Source organism: Bombina bombina, chromosome 11 (genome assembly GCF_027579735.1).
Source record: "Bombina bombina isolate aBomBom1 chromosome 11, aBomBom1.pri, whole genome shotgun sequence".
NCBI classification, from domain to species: domain Eukaryota; kingdom Metazoa; phylum Chordata; class Amphibia; order Anura; family Bombinatoridae; genus Bombina; species Bombina bombina.
This window is the reverse complement of record NC_069509.1, coordinates 178,175,758-178,198,478: the sequence shown is the minus strand read 5'-3', so window position 1 is coordinate 178,198,478 and position 22,721 is coordinate 178,175,758. Positions and strand designations below refer to the sequence as shown.

At 40.2% G+C, this 22,721-nt stretch overlaps 1 protein-coding gene across 2 annotated transcripts in view; it reads right to left on the bottom strand.

The window, feature by feature from the left end:
* Nucleotides 1-22,721, bottom strand: part of ZC3H7A (zinc finger CCCH-type containing 7A) — a 137,800-nt gene that overhangs the window by 112,583 nt on the left and 2,496 nt on the right. The window contains exons 2-4 of one of the 2 annotated variants that reach the window (XM_053694453.1): nt 9,080-9,183; nt 7,562-7,601; nt 4,228-4,425 (exon numbers count right to left, since the gene is read on the bottom strand). In XM_053694453.1, coding sequence (XP_053550428.1) covers nt 4,228-4,425; nt 7,562-7,601; nt 9,080-9,147 — 306 coding nt within the window. In that variant the 5' untranslated portion in view covers nt 9,148-9,183. Of the gene's footprint in view, nt 1-4,227; nt 4,426-4,702; nt 4,825-7,561; nt 7,602-9,079; nt 9,184-22,721 lie in introns of those variants that run through there. The other variant, XM_053694454.1, reaches the window with a different exon arrangement.

Below are 22,721 nucleotides of genomic sequence, written 5' to 3'. Positions count from 1 at the left end.
GGCACACCGGGTCTATCCCACTCCTTGCTAATAATTTCTGTTAGCCTTTTAGGTATAGGAAAAATCGTCAGTACACACCGGCACCGCATAGTATCTATCCAGCCTACACAATTTCTCTGGAATTGCAACTGTGTTACAGTCATTCAGAGCAGCTAATACCTCCCCAAGCAATACACGGAGGTTCTCAAGCTTAAATTTAAAATTAGAAATCTCTGAATCAGGTTTCCCCGAGTCAGAGATGTCACCCACAGACTGAAGCTCTCCGTCCTCATGTTCTGCATACTGTGACGCAGTATCAGACATGGCTCTAACAGCATTTGCGCGCTCTGTATCTCTCCTAACCCCAGAGCTATCGCGCTTGCCTCTTAATTCAGGCAATCTACATAATACCTCTGACAGGGTATTATTCATGATTGCAGCCATGTCCTGCAAGGTAATCGCTATGGGCGTCCCTGATGTAATTGGCGCCATATAAGCGTGCGTCCCCTGAGCGGGAGGCGAAGGGTCTGACACGTGGGGAGAGTTAGTCGGCATAACTTCCCCCTCGACAGAACCCTCTGGTGATAATTCTTTTATAGATAAAGACTGATCTTTACTGTTTAAGGTGAAATCAATACATTTAGTACACATTCTCCTATGGGGCTCCACCATGGCTTTCAAACATAATGAACAAGTAGGTTCCTCTGTGTCAGACATGTTTAAACAGACTAGCAAGCTTGGAAAACACTTTAAAACAAGTTTACAAGCAATATAAAAAAACGTTACTGCGCCTTTAAGAAACACAAATTTTCCCAAATTCTAAAATAAAAGTGAAAAAATGCAGTTACACTAACAAAATTTTTACAGTGTATGTAATAAGTTAGCAGAGCATTGCACCCACTTGCAAATGGATGATTAACCCCTTAATACCAAAAACGGAATAACAAATGACAAAAACGTTTTTTAAACAGTCACAACAACTGCCACAGCTCTACTGTGGCTTTTTACCTCCTTCAATACAACTTTTGAAGCCTTTTGAGCCCTTCAGAGAAGTCCTGGATCATGCAGGAAGAAGCTGGATGTCTGTGTCTGTAATTTCTGCTGTGCAAAAAAAAAAACGCCAAAATAGGCCCCTCCCACTCATATTACAACAGTGGGAAGCCTCAGGGAACTGTTTCTAGGCAAAATTCAAGCCAGCCATGTGGAAAAAACTAGGCCCCAATAAGTTTTATCACCAAACATATGTAAAAAACGATTAAACATGCCAGCAAACGTTTTAAAATACATACTCTTATAAAAGTGTATCTCTATTAATAAGCCTGGGACCAGTCGCTATCACTGCATTTAAGGCTTTACTTACATTACTTCGGTATCAGCAGCATTTTCTAGCAAATTCCATCCCTAGAAAAATATTTTAACTGCACATACCTTATTACAGGAAAACATGCACGCTATTCCCCCTCTGAAGTTACCGCACTCCTCAGAATATGTGATAACAGCAAAGGATCTTAGTTACTTCTGCTAAGATCATAGAAAACGCAGGCAGATTCTTCTTCTAAATACTGCCTGAGATAAACAGTACACTCCAGTACCATTTAAAAATAACAAACTTTTGATTGAAGAAATAAACTAAGTATAAAACACCACAGTCCTCTTACGACCTCCATCTTAGTTGAGAGTTGCAAGAGAATGACTGGATATGGCAGTGAGGGGAGGAGCTATAAAGCAGCTCTGCTGTGGGTGATCCTCTTGCAACTTCCTGTTGGGAAGGAGAATATCCCACAAGTAATGGATGATCCGTGGACTGGATACACTTAACAAGAGAAAAGGGATTTAGATACTTCTCTTTCATAGTCATGACGGCGGTGTCCCTTTAAATATCAAGTCAATTACCTCCAATGCCTCTATTATTTTACTAAAAGCAACCATTTCTAAGGCAGAAAACACAAAGCTGATGCAGACAAACACACACACCAGAACACACACACACACTGGTGCACGTACACATATGCGTGCACACACAAACACACACACACTGATGCATGAACACACACCAGCACACACAGACACTGGTGCACGTACCCACACACTGGTCACATACACACAAACACTGGTGCACGTACACACACACACATATACTGGTGCATGTACACACAGAAACACACACACTGGTGCGCAAACACACACCAGCGTTAACACAAACACACTGGTGTATGTAAATATAACAGATAACACACATACTGCTGCATGTTCACACACACACACACACCAGTGCATGTACACTAGGGATGTGCATTTGGATCCAAATGCAGTAGTAAACAGTGGCTTTTTACCTTCAGATATTTTCGTAGCCAGATTGATCCTTGTAAAAGATCCCCACACTAAGATCTGTGCAAATCCAGATCTTAGTGTAGAGATCTTTTACAAGAATCAATCTGGCTATGAAAATACCTGAAGGGCATGAGCGGCTACTTACTTCTGAATTTGTATACTCACAAAGGATCCAAACGCACATCCCTAATGTACACACAAACACTGGTGCACATACAAACACCAGCACAAATGTATATACACCAGTGCACACAGACAAACATACACACCAGCGCACACACAACAGCATACATCAGCTCACATTAGCACACCAACATACACACAAACACACCAGCACGCACACATACGGTACCAGCATACACATCAGCACAGACACATAAACTGTTACTGTAATCTGGAATTCCCCTTGCTGACTACACTCACACGGTCACAAGAGCTAACCTCTTCCTTTATTATATTATTAGCTGCATAAGCAAAGGTTTCACCTTACAAGGCTAAAAGCTCTATTTGTATTTGTAGCACCAAATCCATAAGCACCTTTACCTGCAGTAAATCATTTATAAGGCCTTTGTTTTACATACAGATTCTACGCCTGAAAAATATTTTTGGACAAAGATCCAAATTAACACCAGTTAACATAAGACAGGGAGAAATTAAAACTTCTTGTATGTTTCTGGACTCCTTTACTGCAGGCAAATAAGTACAGATATTAACGAGCTTGGGCTCTGATCTAAGCAATCGCTATGTAGGAATGTTGCAGGGTCAGTTGCATTTCCCTATACATAAATATCATGAAGGTATATCATCTTTTCTGGAGGGTGTGGAACTTTTCATAGGTATTTTAAAGCAAAACAATAATGAATGTGAACGGCATAGTTGTTTTATCTACTTTAAAGAGACATCAAATCTTTCTTTCACGATTCAGATAGCGGATATAATATTAAACAATGTTCCAATTTAGTTCCGTTATCAAATTAGCTTTTTCTATCTCTTAGTATTCAGCAATGCACTACTGAGAGCTAGCTGAACACATCTGCTGAACCAATGACAGGAGGCATATATTTGCAGTCAACAATCAGCAGCTAGCTCCCGGTAGTGCACTACGGCTCCTAGAGCTACTTAGATATTATTTTCAACAAAGAATACCAACAAAACAAAGCAAATTAGTTAATAGTAAATTGTAAAGTTCATTAAAATCGTATGCTCAGAATCATGAAAGAAAAACTGATGGTTTTATGTCCATTTAATAAAACAGCAGCTATACCAAAAAGCGAAAGAGCAAGGTACCACCACATAGTTGCGTGGCTTCAGACCTCAGCTCTCCATCAGTGCCCCCCCCCCCCGCCTTCTCACTTTTGCACTTAAACCCTCCAGAGCTGCATGTTGTCAATAAACTCTCATTTAAAGTTGCTTTTGCATCACAGAGTCGACAACGTGGCAATGATATAAGGGCGTGAATCTTACAACCGTCTGTAGTCACATCCTGTATATAATCAAGAAATCAATGCATCAACGGCCACACAATTTATAGAATCATTCTGATAAACTGTCAAGTTACAAAACTGAGGCATGTAGTGAGTGGTTATATCAGCTGGGACAAAAGTGCTTGCAGACATATAAAACAAGTCTCAGGACTTTGGTCTCCTTCACAATAATCAAAAAACATATACTTAAACACATAGTTAAAGTCAGCTCCAGAGTAGCAATGCACAACTAGGACTTAGCTGAGCACATCTGGTGAGCCAATGACAAGATGAATGTGTTTGTAGTCACCAATTAGTAAACCTAGAGACATAATTAAGTAAAGAATTATTCTATGCAATCTAACATAGACCCGTATGATTATTTGGTGAATCTTTCAGATAGTTACAGGCTAAGTGTTCTTGTCTTCCTTTGCAGCTGAAATAATATAATTACCATGTCTAAGTAGCAGGCCGCCCGGTTCAAGTAAAGCCTCTCCAATATCTTGTTGGGGATACAGATATCCTCAGAAGATGCGTAATCAGCAATGCTCAGGGCTTCCAAATACTGATTTACCGAGTCCCTTTTGTTTCCTTCTCTGTATAAATCATTCCCTTCATTGTACAGGTTTCTCACAAGCATCAGGATAAAGTTCTGCAGAGACACAGTGTATATGATTGCAATGTCAAGCACAAACAGAGCTGTCACCATGAACAAAGTCCCCCATTGTCCCCTATGTAAAGTGCTAGCATGGGTTTGCAGGGTTATCACAGTTGAAGCCACTCCAATCTGTTGAAAACACTGTGATAACTCACTTATTCTAATAGTGAACTGTATATTTCCCTGCTATGCTTTTAAAGCATTACAGGATTTTAGCACTTGTGTTCCCTTTTAACAGCACAAAGAAAAGAAACAAATTGTATTGCAGTACCTCTTCGGCTATTTTGTCAGACAGTGCATCACCAGGCAGGTGGGCAGTGCAGCCAGATCAGATACGTAATGCTTGCCTCATAGACTGTAATAGGAGTGGTCTCGCAGCTGCAATGCTATGCTGAAATAAACATCACATCTGATGGGTTTACTGCCAGCATGGGACATTAAAGTGATGGTAAACTCTCCCTTTATAAAAACACATCCGGAATGTGAGTGATATTTTAGATGGAGTTTAAGTCATCAGTTGTAATAAAGATGCGCTGTAACTTACTTTTTATTATAGATATGAAATCCAAATACCCTGCGCTCCGCCGCCCACTTCTAACGTCACTTTTTCTTTGAGCTGAAGGTTTGGATTGTTGTCCAATCAACGCTCTAGCTATAACAAAATTGTCATATGGGGAGAGTGCTGATTGGAGAACAATTCAAACCTTTAGCTCCAAGAAAGAAATTATTTTGAAGTGGGCAGGGAATTTGAATTATATATCTACATTAAAAAGTAAGTTATAGAGTAAATTAATTACAACTGAGGAATTAAACGCCATCTAAAATATCACTAACATTACGGATCTGATTTTATAAAATGGGAAAGTGCCATCACTTTCAGAAAGAAAGAAAAAAAATGTTAAAGGGGTGTAGCTGTGAGAGTGATATCTGCCACAACACCTGAAAAAAGGGTTGAAACACAAAAACTTTTTATACGACATGGGGAGCTAAAACCCTGCAATGCTTTAAAAAGCGTTATAGCAATACATACAGTTTACTGTCCTTTTATAGTGACATTTAACCAAAAATGTTTCTTTCAGCATTCAGACAGAGCGAGCAATTTTAAACAACTTTCCAAATTATTTCTATTATCTAATTTGCTTCATTCTCTTTGTATAATTTGTTGAAAAGCATACCTATGGAGTCAAGGGAGCAGCAATTCCAAACTGGGAGCCAGCTGCTGATTGGTGGCTGCACATATATGCCTCCTGTCATTGGTTCATCAGATGTTCTCAGCTAGCTCGCAGCAGTGTGTTGCTGCTCCTTCAACAAAGGATACCACGAGAATGAAGCATGTTTAATCATAGAAGCCAATTGGAAAGTTGTCTAAAATGATTTATTGATCTATCTGAATAATGAACAAAAACTGTTTCATGTAAATTTAAGCACCACTGTGATGCTTTAAAGAGACATAAAACTAAAGTGTGCAATGCCATTTTGAAAAGAATATTTTTTGTCAATACACTTATATTAGCAAACACGCTTCTAGTAAACGCTATTACTGTTTTGGGGGCATATGAACATTTACTGCGTGAATCCTGTGCGCACGCTTTCAAACACTGCACAAGCTCAAAGGGCAAAGCACTGGTTTGTATGACAAAGGGCCATTGGCGGTAGGATACAAACTGCTGCATGTGATAGCTTTTACTAATACAAGTAAACTACAAAGATTTCTATCGAAAACTGAAAGATACTCGCGTCCCCTAACACCACACAGGAGGATAATTCACAATTTGCCCCACACTCCCCAGGGAGACAAAAAAGCGAAAGCTGAAACCTGTGTTCAAAATGCTGCAAATTGCCTAAATCAGCTGTTTGATTTGCAAATTACAGAATTTAAAGGGCCACTGTAGTCAAATATACACTTGTGTTGTAACAATAGTATACCGTTAAATAAATATTTTTTCAATGTACATCCTATTTTAAATCTTATTCGTTTTCAATATATCACTTTTTTAATTTTTATCTTTTTCCAAACCCCCTGATTTATACTCCGTAACTGTATTCCAATCCTGGAGGACAACTCCAGTTGGAAGATGGTGACTACCGGACACTATGCGCATGCGCGATTTCACGCAACGTCATCGGATAGATTGAAATTTAATGTGTGCATGCGTTATTTTCTGTCTGTTGTCGGCGATATCGGCTTCTGTGCCAATATGCGCATGCGAGACTAATAGAAAACAATTGCGCATGCGTTGAGTGACGAAAATTTATTTAAATTACATGCTAATACTGGCCATACGATGTTATTGCTTAGACGGCCCACATTTGAGGGCTGGATAACGTGAAGTCATTGACAGAAAATAAAAGTTTATTGTTATGCTAAAGGGAGCTTAGTTTTTCAAAATGAAAAGGTACCTTACATTTATATTACGCACGTTAGGCAGCCATTATTAGTAATGAACCAATAAGCCACCATGTTTTACTTTGCAGCGCAGCTTTGGTTACCAAAAAACTAAAATCTGTGAAAGTCCCTGCACTCTATACATAATTTGCAAATTTAATAATAGAAATGATGGCTCTTTAGATTTCAATGGCTTTCGGTGTTTCCCCAACTCCAGTCCTCAGAACCCCTTAAAGGGGGATGAAACCCCAAAAATATACATTTTGAAACAACTTTCCAATTTACTTCTATTATCAATGTTTCTATATTCTCTTGTTATCCTTTATTGTAGGAGCAGCATTGCACTACTGGGAGTTAGCTGAACCCATCAATAAGCCAATAACAGACATAAATGTGCAGATACCAATCAGCAGCTAGCTCCCAGCTCCTGAGCCTACCTAGGTATCCTTTTCAGCAAAGATACCAAGAAAACTGAGCAAATTAGGTAATATAAGTAAACTGGAAAGTTGTTTAAGATGATATGCGCTACCTAAATTGTTTGGGTTTCATGTCCCTTTAACAGACCAGATATTCATTATATCTTAACTAGAGCACCGGTGAAATAATCATCTGGTGAGCTTGTGCTCTAGTTAAGATATAATGACTGGGTTTTGGAAACAAAGAAAGAAATCACTGATCTGTCACATAGAAATTCTGATGACTTTGAAGAATAATGATTGATCAGTGTACGGTTTTATATTTTACCTCGTATTCATTCTGACTCCCAAGAAACGGCAGTGAAGACCTGAAATTAAAAAAACAACAAAACGAATGAATCAGCTCATATCCTTATGGGGAATTTGCATCTAACGTGCTGGTCTCAGATTAAAAGGACAGTTCACTCTAAAATAGTTTTTCCCTGAATGTGTTCCCCATGAGCTGGGTTTGCTCTTTGAAACCACAGCCCATCAAAATAGGTTTGGCTTGATGACAGATCAGATTTCATTATCTTATCACTCAAACGCTTCCCTTTCTTATCTCTGTCTCTGTACATTACTTAGAAAGAACAATTGAAAATTAACATTTGTAGAGCTTTATCTCTTCCACCTCCCACTATGAGTGTAATTTCTTCTGATGGCTGTGTTTAGTTTCTCAATAGCCTATACCTAGGTATAGAAACTTTCAGTATAGGTAGGGCTACTACAGGCTAAATCAGCTATTGCAAATGCCAATATAAAGGCTAAGGAGCTATTTGTAAACAATTTAATACACTCCAGCAGGTAAAATGGATAATTGGGAACAATTTGAAGGAGATAACGTTTTTGGGTAAACTAAAGTGTGAGTTTGCACCGGTCATGTTATGCTTTTCTGCATAATCAGAACTTGAAAATCCTTTACCAAAGATAGTATTTACAAGACATGGCCTATCCAATGACTTAAAATATGAAAGTGCTTTCAGAAATGTCTGTGCATCAAGTGGATAATAAAATTCAAGCGTCACCTCCAGCAAAAAAAAATCATAATCCAAGGACACTTCTATTAAAGATAGATTGTTAGTTTATCTGTTCAGTAAACTCCAGAAGCGAGGTCTGCACTCTTTCACTGTGATGGCTCAGATGATACAAACTCTGGTTGCTACAGCACTAGCCTTTTCTTGAATAAAAAATATCAGTTTAAGTTTACAAAAATGGCATGTTTAAATAAACATGTTGCTAAAGCTAAAAATGCAAGAGATTGAAAGAGAAAGCACTCTACGCAGGGGTCGACAAATATGTTTAGAATGTCTTTGTTTTAACTGCTGGAGTCTATCAATACTAGAAACAAATAAGATAATGTTTAACTTTACAAAAGAGAACTCATTACTGTCTACAAGTGAATCTTTTATTCTGGATATTTAAACCAGAGCTGTTCTATGCCGGTACGTATGTGTGTGTGTATATGACAGATATAGATCATTTACAAATATATAGAAATAATATTATAATTTATAGATAGATTTTTACAAAACAACCTCTGAACTTATATGTTTTTAGAACGTGATATTTTTAATGCTTCTTTATTGTTTAATTACAACACACACAAATAGTTTGCATAATTAAACATTACAAGTTTGGGGGGGGGCGGACTTAGAAGAATGTTTTTATTTTATTTTTGCTTTTAACCATGACTGACAAAGAATGTAATGCACCGCAGCCGTCTCTACCACTCACAGAGTTAAAAACAAAAATACATTTGGTAGCCAAGAAAAACAAAAGAACGGATTTGCCACAAACTCAATCTTACTGGATAAATTGCAGTCCTTTCTTAATCTCCTCCTGCCTGATGCTTCTGTCACACAGCACACTGGACATGTTATTCAGCACATCAGCTCCTGGCACGGTCAGATTCTGGAGGGGAAAAAAAGAGTTAGTATAAACACTCCCACCGGTGGGCTGAACAGGAAACAGACTACTTTATACGTTAAAGCAGAGTTGTCAAACTGGCGGGCCAGCAGCCTCATGCTGCCTTCAACCTATTTTTTTGCAGCCCACAACACCTCCATGAAAAATAATATGGAAACTAATAACTATAATATGCTTATTATTTAAAGGGATACTAAACCCAGATTTTTTCTTTAATGATTCAGATAGAGTAGCAATTTTAAGCAACTTTTTAAATTACTCCCATTAACATTTTTTCTTCGTTCACTTGGTATCTTTATTTGAAAAGAAGGAATGTAAAGCTTAGGAGCAGGACCATGTTTTTTTCAGCACCTGGGTTGCGTTTGCTGATTGGTGGCTAAATGTCGACATTATTGTGATTTACTCTGAGCACACTCGGAACAGAGCTGCTAGAGAGAAAAAAAACAGACTCCGTGAGGGAGCAACCAGATGGAGTCTGTGTCACCACTTTAAAAGCATTACAGTGCATTTCATCAAGCCAGAGTAAGTTACTTAGTAGTTACAGAACACAATCTTTTTAAATGTACACAGTTATAGCAAACGCCACAGATATGTAGGTAGTGTACGGTCCACGTGAGTTGCACTTGTATGAAAAATGGCCCACGGCTCAAATGAGTTTGACACCCCTGTCTTAAAGTGGTGGTAAATCAGAGCTTTTAAAAAAACGCTAGGATTTACCATCACTAATATAAAGTGGACTTCCAGTGATCACTTAGTAAAAAAAAAGGAGTGCTAAACTCATCCTTTCTGTGCCGCGACAACTCGTTAAAGTCAGCAGCTCCGGTCGCCCACAGCACAACGCCCTCTTCCCTCTAAACCAATAGCCGTGCTAGTCATCTGACACTGTTCTGTATGCTAGCACGGTTATTGGTTTAGAGGTGGAAACGTCACCTCATTGAGAGAAGAGCGATGTGTAATAGGCAGCCGGAGCCACTGACTTTAGAGAGGGGGCGCGCTACAGAAAGGGTGAGTTTAGCACCATTTTTTACTAAGTGATCACTAAAAGTCCGCTTTATTTTTAGTGACGTTAAATCCTAGCGTTTTTTTTAAAGTTCCAATGTAAACATTTGCTTGAAAAAAGGAAATCACACGATCGTAAATGCGATCGCATGATTTCAAGACCGAGATCGGATCAAAGGGGACTGCCTCTGCTTCTAGGCACGCCCCCAGTCCTTTTTTTCATTCCCAGAAAGGAGGAGGCTGCAGAAGGCCATTCCATGCTTTCCTAATGGCATTAAAGTCCAGCACTGTTAGGAGAAAAGAGCCCCTGGAACTGGAGCAACAAACCATGAGGCAAGTAAAATGGTGGCAGTAGCATTATGTGCTGTGACACTGATGTGATGCTTTCTGGTCTCCCCCCTTGGAGGAGCGATCAGTGATGCTGCTGGTATGGACTGAAGCATTTGTGTGACTGATGTAACGTGTTAACCCCTCCATGACAGGGGCAAGATCAAAACAAAGCCCCCAGTTGGATTTTCCATTTCCTCAAAGCAGGTGGGAGCAGGATGCTGCAAATGTTAGAACGTTACCTGCCGTCCTAACGGCGCTAATGCCCAGTGCTGTTAGGTCGGCATGGAATTTCCTAACGGCCCTAAAGCCCAGTGCTGTTGCTGTTAGGTCGGCATGGAATGTCCTAACGGTGTCAAAGCCCAGTGCTGTTAGGTCGGCATGAAATGTCCAAACAGCCCTAAAGCCCAGTGCTGTTAAGTTGGCATGGAATGTCCTAACGGTGTCAAAGCCCAGTGCTGTTAGGTCGGCATGAAATGTCCAAACAGCCCTAAAGCCCAGTGCTGTTAAGTTGGCATGGAATGTCCTAACAGCCCTAAAGCCCAGTGCTGTTAGGTCGGCATGGAATGTCCTAACGGTGTCAAAGCCCAGTGCTGTTAGGTCAGAATGAAATGTCCTAACAGCCCTAAAGCCCAGTGCTGTTAGGTTGGCATGGAATGTCCTAACGGCCCTAAAGCCCAGTGCTGTTAGGTTGGCATGGAATGTCCTAACTGCCCTAAAGCCCAGTGCTGTTAGGTTGGCATGGAATGTCCTAACGGCCCTAAAGCCCAGTGCTGTTAGGTCAGCCTGGAATGTCCTAACTGCCCTAAAGCCCAGTGCGGTTAGGTCGGCATGGAATGTCCGAACGGTGTCCAGTGCTGTTAGGATGGCATGGAATGTCCTAACAGCCCTAAAGCCCAGTGCTGTTAGGTTGGCATGGAATGTCCTAATTGCCCTAAAGCCCAGTGCTGTTAGGTTGGCATGGAATGTCCTAACGGCCCTAAAGCCCAGTGCTGTTAGGTTGGCATGGAATGTCCTAACGGCCCTAAAGCCCAGTGCTGTTAGGTCGGCCTGGAATGTCCTACCAACGTTAAAGCCCAATGCTGTTAGGTCGGCATGGAATGTCTTAACGGCGCTAATGCCCAGTGCCGTTAGGTCGGCATGGAATATCCTTACAGCGTTAAAGCCCAATGCTGTTAGATCGGCATGGAATGTCCTAATGGCGCTAATGCCCAGTGCTGTTAGGTCGGCATGGAATGTCCTAACATCGTTAAAGGCCAGTGCTGTTAGGACGGCATGGAACAGCGTTGAGATTAAGGAAGCTGTGAGGTTTTAGTTATGAAAAATTGTAGGCTCATGCAATTTAGATACTTTAAAGCGGTCATTTTGGTTTGCAGTACAGGACCATAACCCTTAAAAAAGCCTCAAGTATGTTTATATTATCTCCTTTGAGGTGGTCAATTAGGAGACCATAAATAAAATTTTCTTTCATGATTCAGATAAAGCATACGTTAAACAACTTTTCAACGTACTTCTATTTTCTAATTTGCTTTGTTCTCTTGGTATCAGTTGCTGAAAAGCACAAGCACAGCAATGCACTACTGGGAGCTAGCTGCTGATTGATGGCTTCACATTTATGACTCTGATCATTGGCTCACCCAATGTGTTTAGCCAGCCTGTAGTGCAATGATGTTCTTTCAACAAATAAATGAAGCAACTTTGATAACAGAAGTAAATCGGAAAACTGCTTAAAAAGGTATGCTGTCTGAATCATGAAAGACACATTCACCTAGAATACGAGTTTTGAGCGTTATAGGGAAAGTAAAGAACGCAACAAAAGTTGCGTTATTTAACCCCCTATAACGCAGCCATTACAAGTTTAAAAAAACCCGGCTTGTGCGGGCGATATAGCTGTGTTGAGCTCCATACCGCACCAAAAACAAGCGGTGTTTTGACGTGCTCGTGTACGCTTTCCCCATAGACATTAATGGGGAAAGCCGGCAAAAAAAGTCTAACACCTGTAATCGCGGAAACAAAAGCTCTGTAACGCAGTCCCATTGATGTCTATGGGGAAAAAGAAAATACAGTTTAAACCTAACACCCTAACATAAACCCTGAGTCTAAACACCCCTAATCTGCTGCCCCCGACATTGCTGACTCCTGCCTACAGTTATTAACCCCTGATCTGCCTCTCCCAATATCGCCGCCACCTAAATAACATTATTAGCCCCTAATGTACCGCTCCCGATATTGCTGCCACTATACTAAAGTTATTAACCCCTATTCCGCCGCACCCCAACTAAATAAAGTTATTAACCCCTTAACCTCTGGCCTCCCACATCAATACCACTAAATAAACCTATTAACCCCTAAACCGCCAGCCCCCACATCGCAACAACCTAAATTAAACTATTAAACCCTAACGTAACCCTAACCCTAACACCCCCTAACTTTAACATAATTAAAATAGAGCTAAATTAAACTTACAATTATTAACTAAATAAACCTATTAACCCCTAAACTGCCAGCCCCCCCCCCACATTGCAACAACCTAAATTAAACTATATTAACCCCTAAATCTAACCCTAACGTAACACCCCCTGACTTTAACATAATGAAATTAGATCTAAATTAAATTTACAATTATTAACTAAATAATTCCTGTTTAAAACTAAATACTGTGAAATAAAACCTATGGTATCTAGCTTAGGTTTTATTTTTATTTCACAGGTAAGTTTGTATTTACTTTAACTAGGTAGACTAGTTAGTAAATAGTTATTAACTATTTACTAACTACCTAGCTAAAAAAAAATACAAACTTACCTGTGAAATAAAACCTAAGCTGCCTTACACTAAAACCTAACAATCCAAAAAATAAAAAAAAACCTACCATTACAAAAAATTAAAAAAAAAGAAATTATCCAAAAAAAATAAAGATTATTCCTATTCTAATACCCTTTTTAAAAAAAAAACACCCCAAAATAAAAAAGCCTAATCTAGAATTAACTACCAAGGGCCCTTAAAATGGCCTTTGGGCCTTTTTTAGAGCATTGCCCTGAGTTAAACAGCTCTTTTGCTCCAAAAAAAAAATACAAACCCCCCCTAACACTATACAAACCCCCACCCCCCAAACTACCAAGGGCCCTTAAAAGGGCCCTTAAAAGAGCCTTTTGTAGGGCATTGCCCTGAGTTAAACAGCTCTTTTGTAAAAAAAAAAAAAAAAAAACGCCCCTGAAAATATACATTACTCAAAATAAACAAATTATCAAAAATAAAAAAAATATTCCTATTCTAATACCCATAATAAAAAAAACATAATCTAGAATAAACTACCAATGACCCTTAAAAGTGACTTTTGTAGGGCATTGCCCTAAAGATAGCAGCTCTTTTAGTGAAAAAAAAATTACAAAGTCCCACTAACATTACAAACCCCCACCCCCACAAAAAAAAAACTATTTCAAAAAACCTAAACTACCCATTGCCCTGAAAAGGGCATTTGTATGGGCATTGCCCTTAAAAGGGAATTTAGCTCTTTTACTGCCCAGACCTAAACTAAAAAAAAAGGCCACACAATAAACCCTTTAAAAAGCCTAACACTAACCCCCTGACGATCCAATTACAGTTTTTGAAGTCCCGCTTGAACGATCTTCATCCCGGAAATGAAGTCTTCATCCAGACGGCCTCTTCAATCTTCATCACGACGGCAAAGTCATGATCCAAGCGGCGAGAAGTTTTCATCCAGGCGGCCTTTTCAATCTTTATCCAGGCGACATTTTATATCTTGATCCTGGAGGCGCGGAACATCCTCTTCATACGGTCGCCGCTGTACGTTGAATCTTCAATGCAAGGGACGCGATTCAAGATGGCGTCCCTTGCATTCCTATTGGCTGAAAAATTTGAATCAGCCAATAGGAATTAGGGCTGCTAAAATCCTACTGGCTGATTCGAATAGCCAATAGGATTTTAGCATCCCTAATTCCTATTGGCTGATTCAAATTAAGGGCCATTGGTAGTTTATTGTAGGCTAGTTTTTTTTTATTTTAAAAGGGCTATTAGATTAGGTGTAATTCTTTTTTTATTTTGGATAATTCCGTTTTTTATTTTTTGTAATTTAGTGTTTGTCTTTTTTTTTGTAACTTAGTATTTTTTTTTTAATTTGATAGTTTAAAATTTTTAGAGTAGTGTTTTTAATGTGTAGTTTAGTTTAATTGGTAGTTTAATTTTAGTTTAATAGTTATATTAGTTTAATTGTTAGTTCAAACTTAGTTTTTTTAATTTGACAGGTAAGTTTTAAATTTATGCTAGGGAAATTGTAATTTTAATATAAAGTTAGGGTTGTGGTTAGGTTTAGGGGTTACTAGTTTAAATTAGTTTACTGCGATGTGGGGGGTTTTCGGTTTAGGGGTTAATAGTTTAATATATTTCGTTGTGGGGGGTTTAGGGGTCAATAGGTTTATTATAGTGGCAGCAGTGTAGGGCTTAATAACTTTAGTATAGTGGGGGCGATGTGGGAGGGCGGCGGTTTAGGGGTTAATAAGTTTATTATAGTGGTGACGATGTCTGGAGGCGGGGGAATAGGGGTTAATAATTTTTTTAGTGGCAGCGATGTCGGGAGCAGCAGATTAGGGTTAAAAACTTTAAAATAGTGTTTGCGATGCGGGAGGGCCTCGGTTTAGGGGTTAATAGGTAGTTTATGGGTGTTAGTCTTTAGTTATGAGTTTTATGTTACAGCTTGGTAGCGTAAAACTCATAACTACTGACTTTAGATGGAGGTACAAATCTTGTCATTTTAGGCTGTAACGCTCACTTTTTAGCCTCATCGCAAAACTCGTAATACCGGCGCTATGGGAATCCCACGAAAAAAACGTCATTTTTAGGAGTGCGGTACTGACGTTGCATAACAGGCTAAAAGGCTTGAGGTACAGTTATACCAACAAGACTTGTAATGGCTGCGTCAAGGAACATAATGTGTTATGGGCCACAATGCTTCTATTTGACTCATAACGCAAAACTCGTAATCTAGGTGATTGTGTTGCGTGTCCCTTTAAATAGCTCCTACACTGTTCAAACAATTATTGTGCAAAATGTTGCAGGGTCAGGGCTTTGAATCATGCAGAATAAACAAAAAAAACACATAACGTTCTGAGTTAAACTGCATAAAAATATTGTAAAATATACAAAAAAAAAGTACATTGCAAAGATTTTTTTGTGTTCCTTTAAAAAGATTTTCAGAACAAAATCTATGATGTAACAAGAGGGTGTGCAACAGATGAGTTCACAGGGAGTGAAGAGACCGACAAGACTGCACAGCAAAAACAGACAGTAAAACATACAAGGAACTGAAAATCACATGACTTTGGCTTGCACTGACCTACACATTTAAAAGGGACATGAAAAACAACATTTCTCTTTCATGATTCAGATAGAGAATACAATTTTAACAACATTCCAAATTATTTCTATTATTGAATGTGCTTTATTCTCTTTGTATAATTTGTTGAAGAAGCAGCAATCCACTACTGAGAGTTAGCTGAACACATCTGGTGAAACAATAACGTGTGGCAAATATGTGCAGCCACCATTCAACAGCTCCTAAGCCTACCTAGGTATCCAAAAAGAACAAAAATTAGATAAGTAAATTGGAAAGTTGTTTAAAATCACCTGCTCTATCTGAATCATGAAATAAATAAATAAAAGCTGGGTTTCATTTCACTTTAAAGGGACAGTCTACACCAGAATTGTTATTGTTTTAAAAGATAGATAATCCCTTTATTACCCATTCCCCAGTTTTGCAAAACCAACACTGTTATATTAATATACTTTTAACCTCTGTGAGTATCTTGTATCTAAGCCTCTGCAAACTGCCCCTTTATTTCAGTTCTTTTGACAGACTTCCAGTTTAGCCAATCAGTGCCTGCTCCCACATAACTTCACGTGCATGAGCACAGTGTTATCTATATGAAATACATGAACTAGCACCCTCTAGTGGTGAAAATCTGTTAAAATGCATTCTGAAAAGAGGTGGCCTTCAAGGTCTAAGAAATTAGCATATGAACCTCCTAGGTTAAGCTTTCAACTAAGAATACCAAGAGAACAAAGCAAAATTGGTGATAAAAGTAAATTGGAAAATTGTATTTCATTTATTTTGGCCTAGACTGTCCCTTTAACTCTGTGCGTAAAACTCCTTCAACATCTCAAAGAACATTAATAATTTATAGGAATATCTGAAATAATATATATATATTTATTTTTATTCTTATTTACTATTATTCTTATTTTTTTATTATTATTATTATTATATATTTTTTTTAACACAAAATATTTTATAGGACACAGCCAGTGAGTTTATCAGCAGCAGCCACAAATTGTCGCCAATCACCAGTCATGCACTGCTCAGCAACTGCACAGCTTACTGCACTTTACCTATGCATTTAACCCATACAAAAGGGTTAAACATGAAGTCCTGTTCAGAACCCACAAGCAGTACAGCTAGCAGGACCAGGAATCTGTGAAAAGAAGATCACAAAAAAAAGAGGGCGCCTCCTAGTGTGATACTGTGATGTGGTTATAGAAGACAGGTCTTGTATTGTGGTTATATTATTTGTGAGTATAACCCCAATACAAGCCCTCTTTTTTGTGATCTTTTCACAGATTCCTGGTTGTTGTTTTATTACTCGAGAGGAGCTGCCGTGACTACACAAGATCGATTTTAGACCAAATATTGAATTTACCTATACAGAAGGATTTATCTGGAAAATCTAGACTTGTGATCCAAATATCTATAAAAGGACTCAAATAAGACATATTGCACTTTTTTACTTTGTATTATTGTTCATATTTTGTACTATTGTATATAACGGTGAATATATATCATATTATTTTATATGATCAGATACACTGGTTGATATAGATCTATTATATAGATCATCTCATTACAGCGTCCCCTAGAGTTGGACACGTGTCTTCAACAGGTTCAGCTAGCAGGGCACAGCCGTGAGTTTATCATCAGCAGCAGCCAAGCATTGTCGCCAATAGTGAGTCATGCACTGCTCAGCAACTGCAAAGGTTACAGCACTTAACCTATGCATTTAACCCATTGGGATATGGTTTGAAATGCAACTATAATGTGTTTTAACAATTTATGGCATGACATTTTGCATTAGAATGTCCCTTTAGCATACAACAACAAAAAATTAGTTTAATATAGAAACATGCAGTCTGCAAAAAAATTTCAGTTCCAGGTGATCTTTTGCTCTCTGCCCAAACCAGTTCTGATTTTAAGTTGGGACGTAGTGTTTTGAGAGCTCATAACAGACACAAAACATAATAAATACAGATTGCAGGTGTCAGCCAACAGGCAAGAATGAGCAGTTTTGTACAAAGTAGGAATTGTTATATTTATCTCTAATACTTTAAAAAGGGACAGTCAAGTCCAAAATAAACTTTCATGATTCAGATAGGGCATGTCATTTTAAACAACTTTCCAATTTACTTTTATCACCAATTTTGCTTTGTTCTCTTGGTATTCTTAGTTGAAAGCTAAACCTAGGTAGGCTCATATGCTAATTTCTTAGACCTTGAAGACCGCCTTTATCTGAATGCATTTTTAGTTTTTCACCACTAGAGGGCGTTAGTTGAAGTTCATGTGTACCATAAATAACATTGTGCTCATACACGTAGAACTGAAATAGGGGGCAGTTTGCAGAGGCTTAGATACAAGGAAATCACAGAGTTAAAAAGTGTAATAATATAACTCTGTTGGTTATGCAAAACTAGAAAATGGTAAATAAAGGGATTATCTATCTTTTAAAACAATACACATTATGGTGTAGACTGTCCCTTTAATGTTGTTCAGTAAATTATAACTGTAATCTAAGTAAACTACTATCTTTTAAAAACAGATCCAACAGCAATAAAAGCCTAAAATGTATCTAAAAAAGAGGGATGCTTTATGTGGAAAACTCATTTTTATTTTGAGAATTATATACATGGGAATAAAAAGTAACAAGACTATGACCTTGTGGTACTCAGCCAATCACGAGTGTCAGTCTCAAGTAGCTACCAATCTCCTGCAGTTTCTTGACTCGGAAAAGCAATGCTTGCTTTCCCTAGTGTTATTTACCTATGTGTTTAACCCCATTGCAAGGGTTAAATGATTAGTTAGCTAGTATTAATAAAAGCCCACAGTGTACTTATACGCTGCTTTGTGTGGTAACCCACTCATGGTCACAAATTAGTAAGCACTAAGTTTGTTTGCTAGCTCTGAAAAGGGGGATATTTACAAGTGCAGTATTTGCCGGCTCTGGGACTTCTTTTTGACAGTACTGGGGAGGCAGTAATGGGTTCATTAGCAAGTTTGGTAGGGAGTATTTGTAGGTTTCCAATCACCTTCTTTTCAAACCTACAGGCTGTGGAGCCTTGTGTATTTGTAATGCCAGCAGTGTTTAGCAGGTGACGTTATATGCAAGCCCTGGGGTTTCATTTGCCAGACTTGATGAATTTCTTAATTTACCAAGGCAAAGGTGCTTAAGTGCTTTTGGGTGCCCTGTGCCACCTGTGGGACGAGCATTTGGGTGCCCTGTGCTATATTTACTTGCAATCTCTGTAATGTCCATTTGTGTGCTCTGTGCCATCTCTGGGACATGCAGTAGGGCATCCTGTGCCATCTCTGGGACATGCAGTAGGGCATCCTGTGCCATCTCTGGGACATGCAGTAGGGCATCCTGTGCCATCTCTGGGACATGCAGTAGGGCATCCTGTGCCATCTCTGGGACATGCAGTAGGGCATCCTGTGCCATCTCTGGGACATGCAGTAGGGCATCCTGTGCCATCTCTGGGACATGCAGTAGGGCATCCTGTGCCATCTCTGGGACATGCAGTAGGGCACCCTGTACCATCTCTGGGACATGCAGTAGGGCACCCTGTACCATCTCTGGGACATGCAGTAGGGCATCCTGTACCATCTCTGGGACATGCAGTAGGGCATCCTGTACCATCTCTGGGACATGCAGTAGGGCATCCTGTACCATCTCTGGGACATGCAGTAGGGCATCCTGTACCATCTCTGGGACATGCAGTAGGGCATCCTGTACCATCTCTGGGACATGCAGTAGGGCATCCTGTGCCATCTCTGGGACATGCAGTAGGGCATCCTGTACCATCTCTGGGACATGCAGTAGGGCATCCTGTACCATCTCTGGGACATGCAGCAGGGCATCCTGTACCATCTCTGGGACATGCAGTAGGGCACCCTGTACCATCTCTGGGACATGCAGTAGGGCACCCTGTACCATCTCTGGGACATGCAGTAGGGCATCCTGTACCATCTCTGGGACATGCAGTAGGGCATCCTGTACCATCTCTGGGACATGCAGTAGGGCATCCTGTGCCATCTCTGGGACATGCAGTAGGGCATCCTGTACCATCTCTGGGACATGCAGTAGGGCATCCTGTACCATCTCTGGGACATGCAGCAGGGCATCCTGTACCATCTCTGGGACATGCAGTAGGGCAACCTGTACCATCTCTGGGACATGCAGTAGGGCATCCTGTGCCATCTCTGGGACATGCAGTAGGGCATCCTGTACCATCTCTGGGACATGCAGTAGGGCATCCTGTACCATCTCTGGGACATGCAGTAGGGCACCCTGTACCATCTCTGGGACATGCAGTAGGGCATCCTGTACCATCTCTGGGACATGCAGCAGGGCACATGCATTTGGATGTGCTATATTTTCTTGCCACCTCTGTGATGTGCATTTATGTGTCCTCTGACGTGTATATAACTGCCCTGTGCCGTCTCTGGGACAAGCACTTACCACATCTGGGATATGCATTTGGGTGATCTGTGTCATCTCTGAGAAGTGCATTTGAGTGCCCTGTGTCATGTCTATAGGAGTTACATTTGGTGTCCTGTGTCATGTCTATAGGAGGTACATTTGGTGTCCTGTGTCATGTCTATAGGAGGTACATTTGGTGTCCTGTGTCATGTCTATAGGAGGTACATTTGGGAGCCCTGTGCCATGTCTATAGGAGGTACATTTGGTGTCCTGTGTCATGTCTATAGGAGGTACATTTGGTGTCCTGTGTCATATCTATAGGAGGTACATTTGTGAGCCCTGTGCCATATCTATAGGAGGTACATTTGGGAGCCCTGTGTCATGTCTATAGGAGGTACATTTGGTGTCCTGTGTCATATCTATAGGAGGTACATTTGTGAGCCCTGTGCCATATCTATAGGAGGTACATTTGGGAGCTCTGTGTCATATCTATAGGAGGTACATTTGGTGTCCTGTGTCATATCTATAGGAGGTACATTTGGTGTCCTGTGTCATGTCTATAGGAGGTACATTTGGGAGCCCTGTGTCATGTCTATAGGAGGTACATTTGGTGTCCTGTGTCGTGTCTATAGGAGGTACATTTGGTGTCCTGTGTTGTGTCTATAGGAGGTACATTTGGTGTCCTGTGTCATATCTATAGGAGGTACATTTGGTGTCCTGTGTCATGTCTATAGGAGGTACATTTGGGAGCCCTGTGTCATGTCTATAGGAGGTACATTTGGTGTCCTGTGTCGTGTCTATAGGAGGTACATTTGGTGTCCTGTGTCGTGTCTATAGGAGGTACATTTGGTGTCCTGTGTCGTGTCTATAGGAGGTACATTTGGTGTCCTGTGTCATGTCTATAGGAGGTACATTTGGGAGCCCTGTGTCATGTCTATAGGAGGTACATTTGGGAGCCCTGTGTCATGTCTATAGGAGGTACATTTGGTGTCCTGTGTCGTGTCTATATGAGGTACATTTGGTGTCCTGTGTCGTGTCTATAGGAGGTACATTTGGTGTCCTGTGTCGTGTCTATAGGAGGTACATTTGGTGTCCTGTGTCGTGTCTATAGGAGGTACATTTGGTGTCCTGTGTCGTGTCTATAGGAGGTACATTTGGTGTCCTGTGTCATGTCTATAGGAGGTACATTTGGGAGCCCTGCGTCATGTCTATAGGAGGTACATTTGGGAGCCCTGTGTCTTATCTATAGGAGGTACATTTGGGAGCCCTGTGTCATGTCTATAGGAGGTACATTTGGGAGCCCTGTGTCATGTCTATAGGAGGTACATTTGGTGTCCTGTGTCATGTCTATATGAGGTACATTTGGTGTCCTGTGTCGTGTCTATAGGAGGTACATTTGGTGTCCTGTGTCGTGTCTATAGGAGGTACATTTGGGAGCCCTGTGTCATGTCTATAGGAGGTACATTTGGGAGCCCTGTGTCTTATCTATAGGATGTACATTTGGTGTCCTGTGTCATATCTATAGGAGGTACATTTGGTGTCCTGTGTCGTGTCTATAGGAGGTATATTTGGTGTCCTGTGTCATGTCTATAGGAGGTACATTTGGTGTCCTGTGTCATGTCTATAGGAGGTACATTTGGGAGCCCTGTGCCATATCTATAGGAGGTACATTTGGTGTCCTGTGTCATATCTATAGGAGGTACATTTGGTGTCCTGTGTCATATCTATAGGAGGTACATTTGGTGTCCTGTGTCATATCTATAGGAGGTACATTTGGGAGCCCTGTGTCATGTCTATAGGAGGTACATTTGGGAGCCCTGTGTCATATCTATAGGAGGTACATTTGGTGTCCTGTGTCATATCTATAGGAGGTACATTTGGTGTCCTGTGTCATGTCTATAGGAGGTACATTTGGTGTCCTGTGTCATGTCTATAGGAGGTACATTTGGGAGCCCTGTGTCATATCTATAGGAGGTACATTTGGGAGCCCTGTGTCATATCTATAGGAGATACATTTGGGAGCCCTGTGTCATGTCTATAGGAGATACATTTGGTGTCCTGTGTCATATCTATAGGAGGTACATTTGGTGTCCTGTGTCATATCTATAGGAGGTACATTTGGGAGCCCTGTGCCATATCTATAGGAGGTACATTTGGTGTCCTGTGTCATATCTATAGGAGGTACATTTGGGAGCCCTGTGTCATGTCTATAGGAGGTACATTTGGGAGCCCTGTGTCATATCTATAGGAGGTACATTTGGGAGCCCTGTGTCATGTCTATAGGAGGTACATTTGGTGTCCTGTGTCATGTCTATAGGAGGTACATTTGGGAGCCCTGTGTCATATCTATAGGAGATACATTTGGTGTCCTGTGTCATGTCTATAGGAGGTACATTTGGGAGCCCTGTGTCATATCTATAGGAGATACATTTGGTGTCC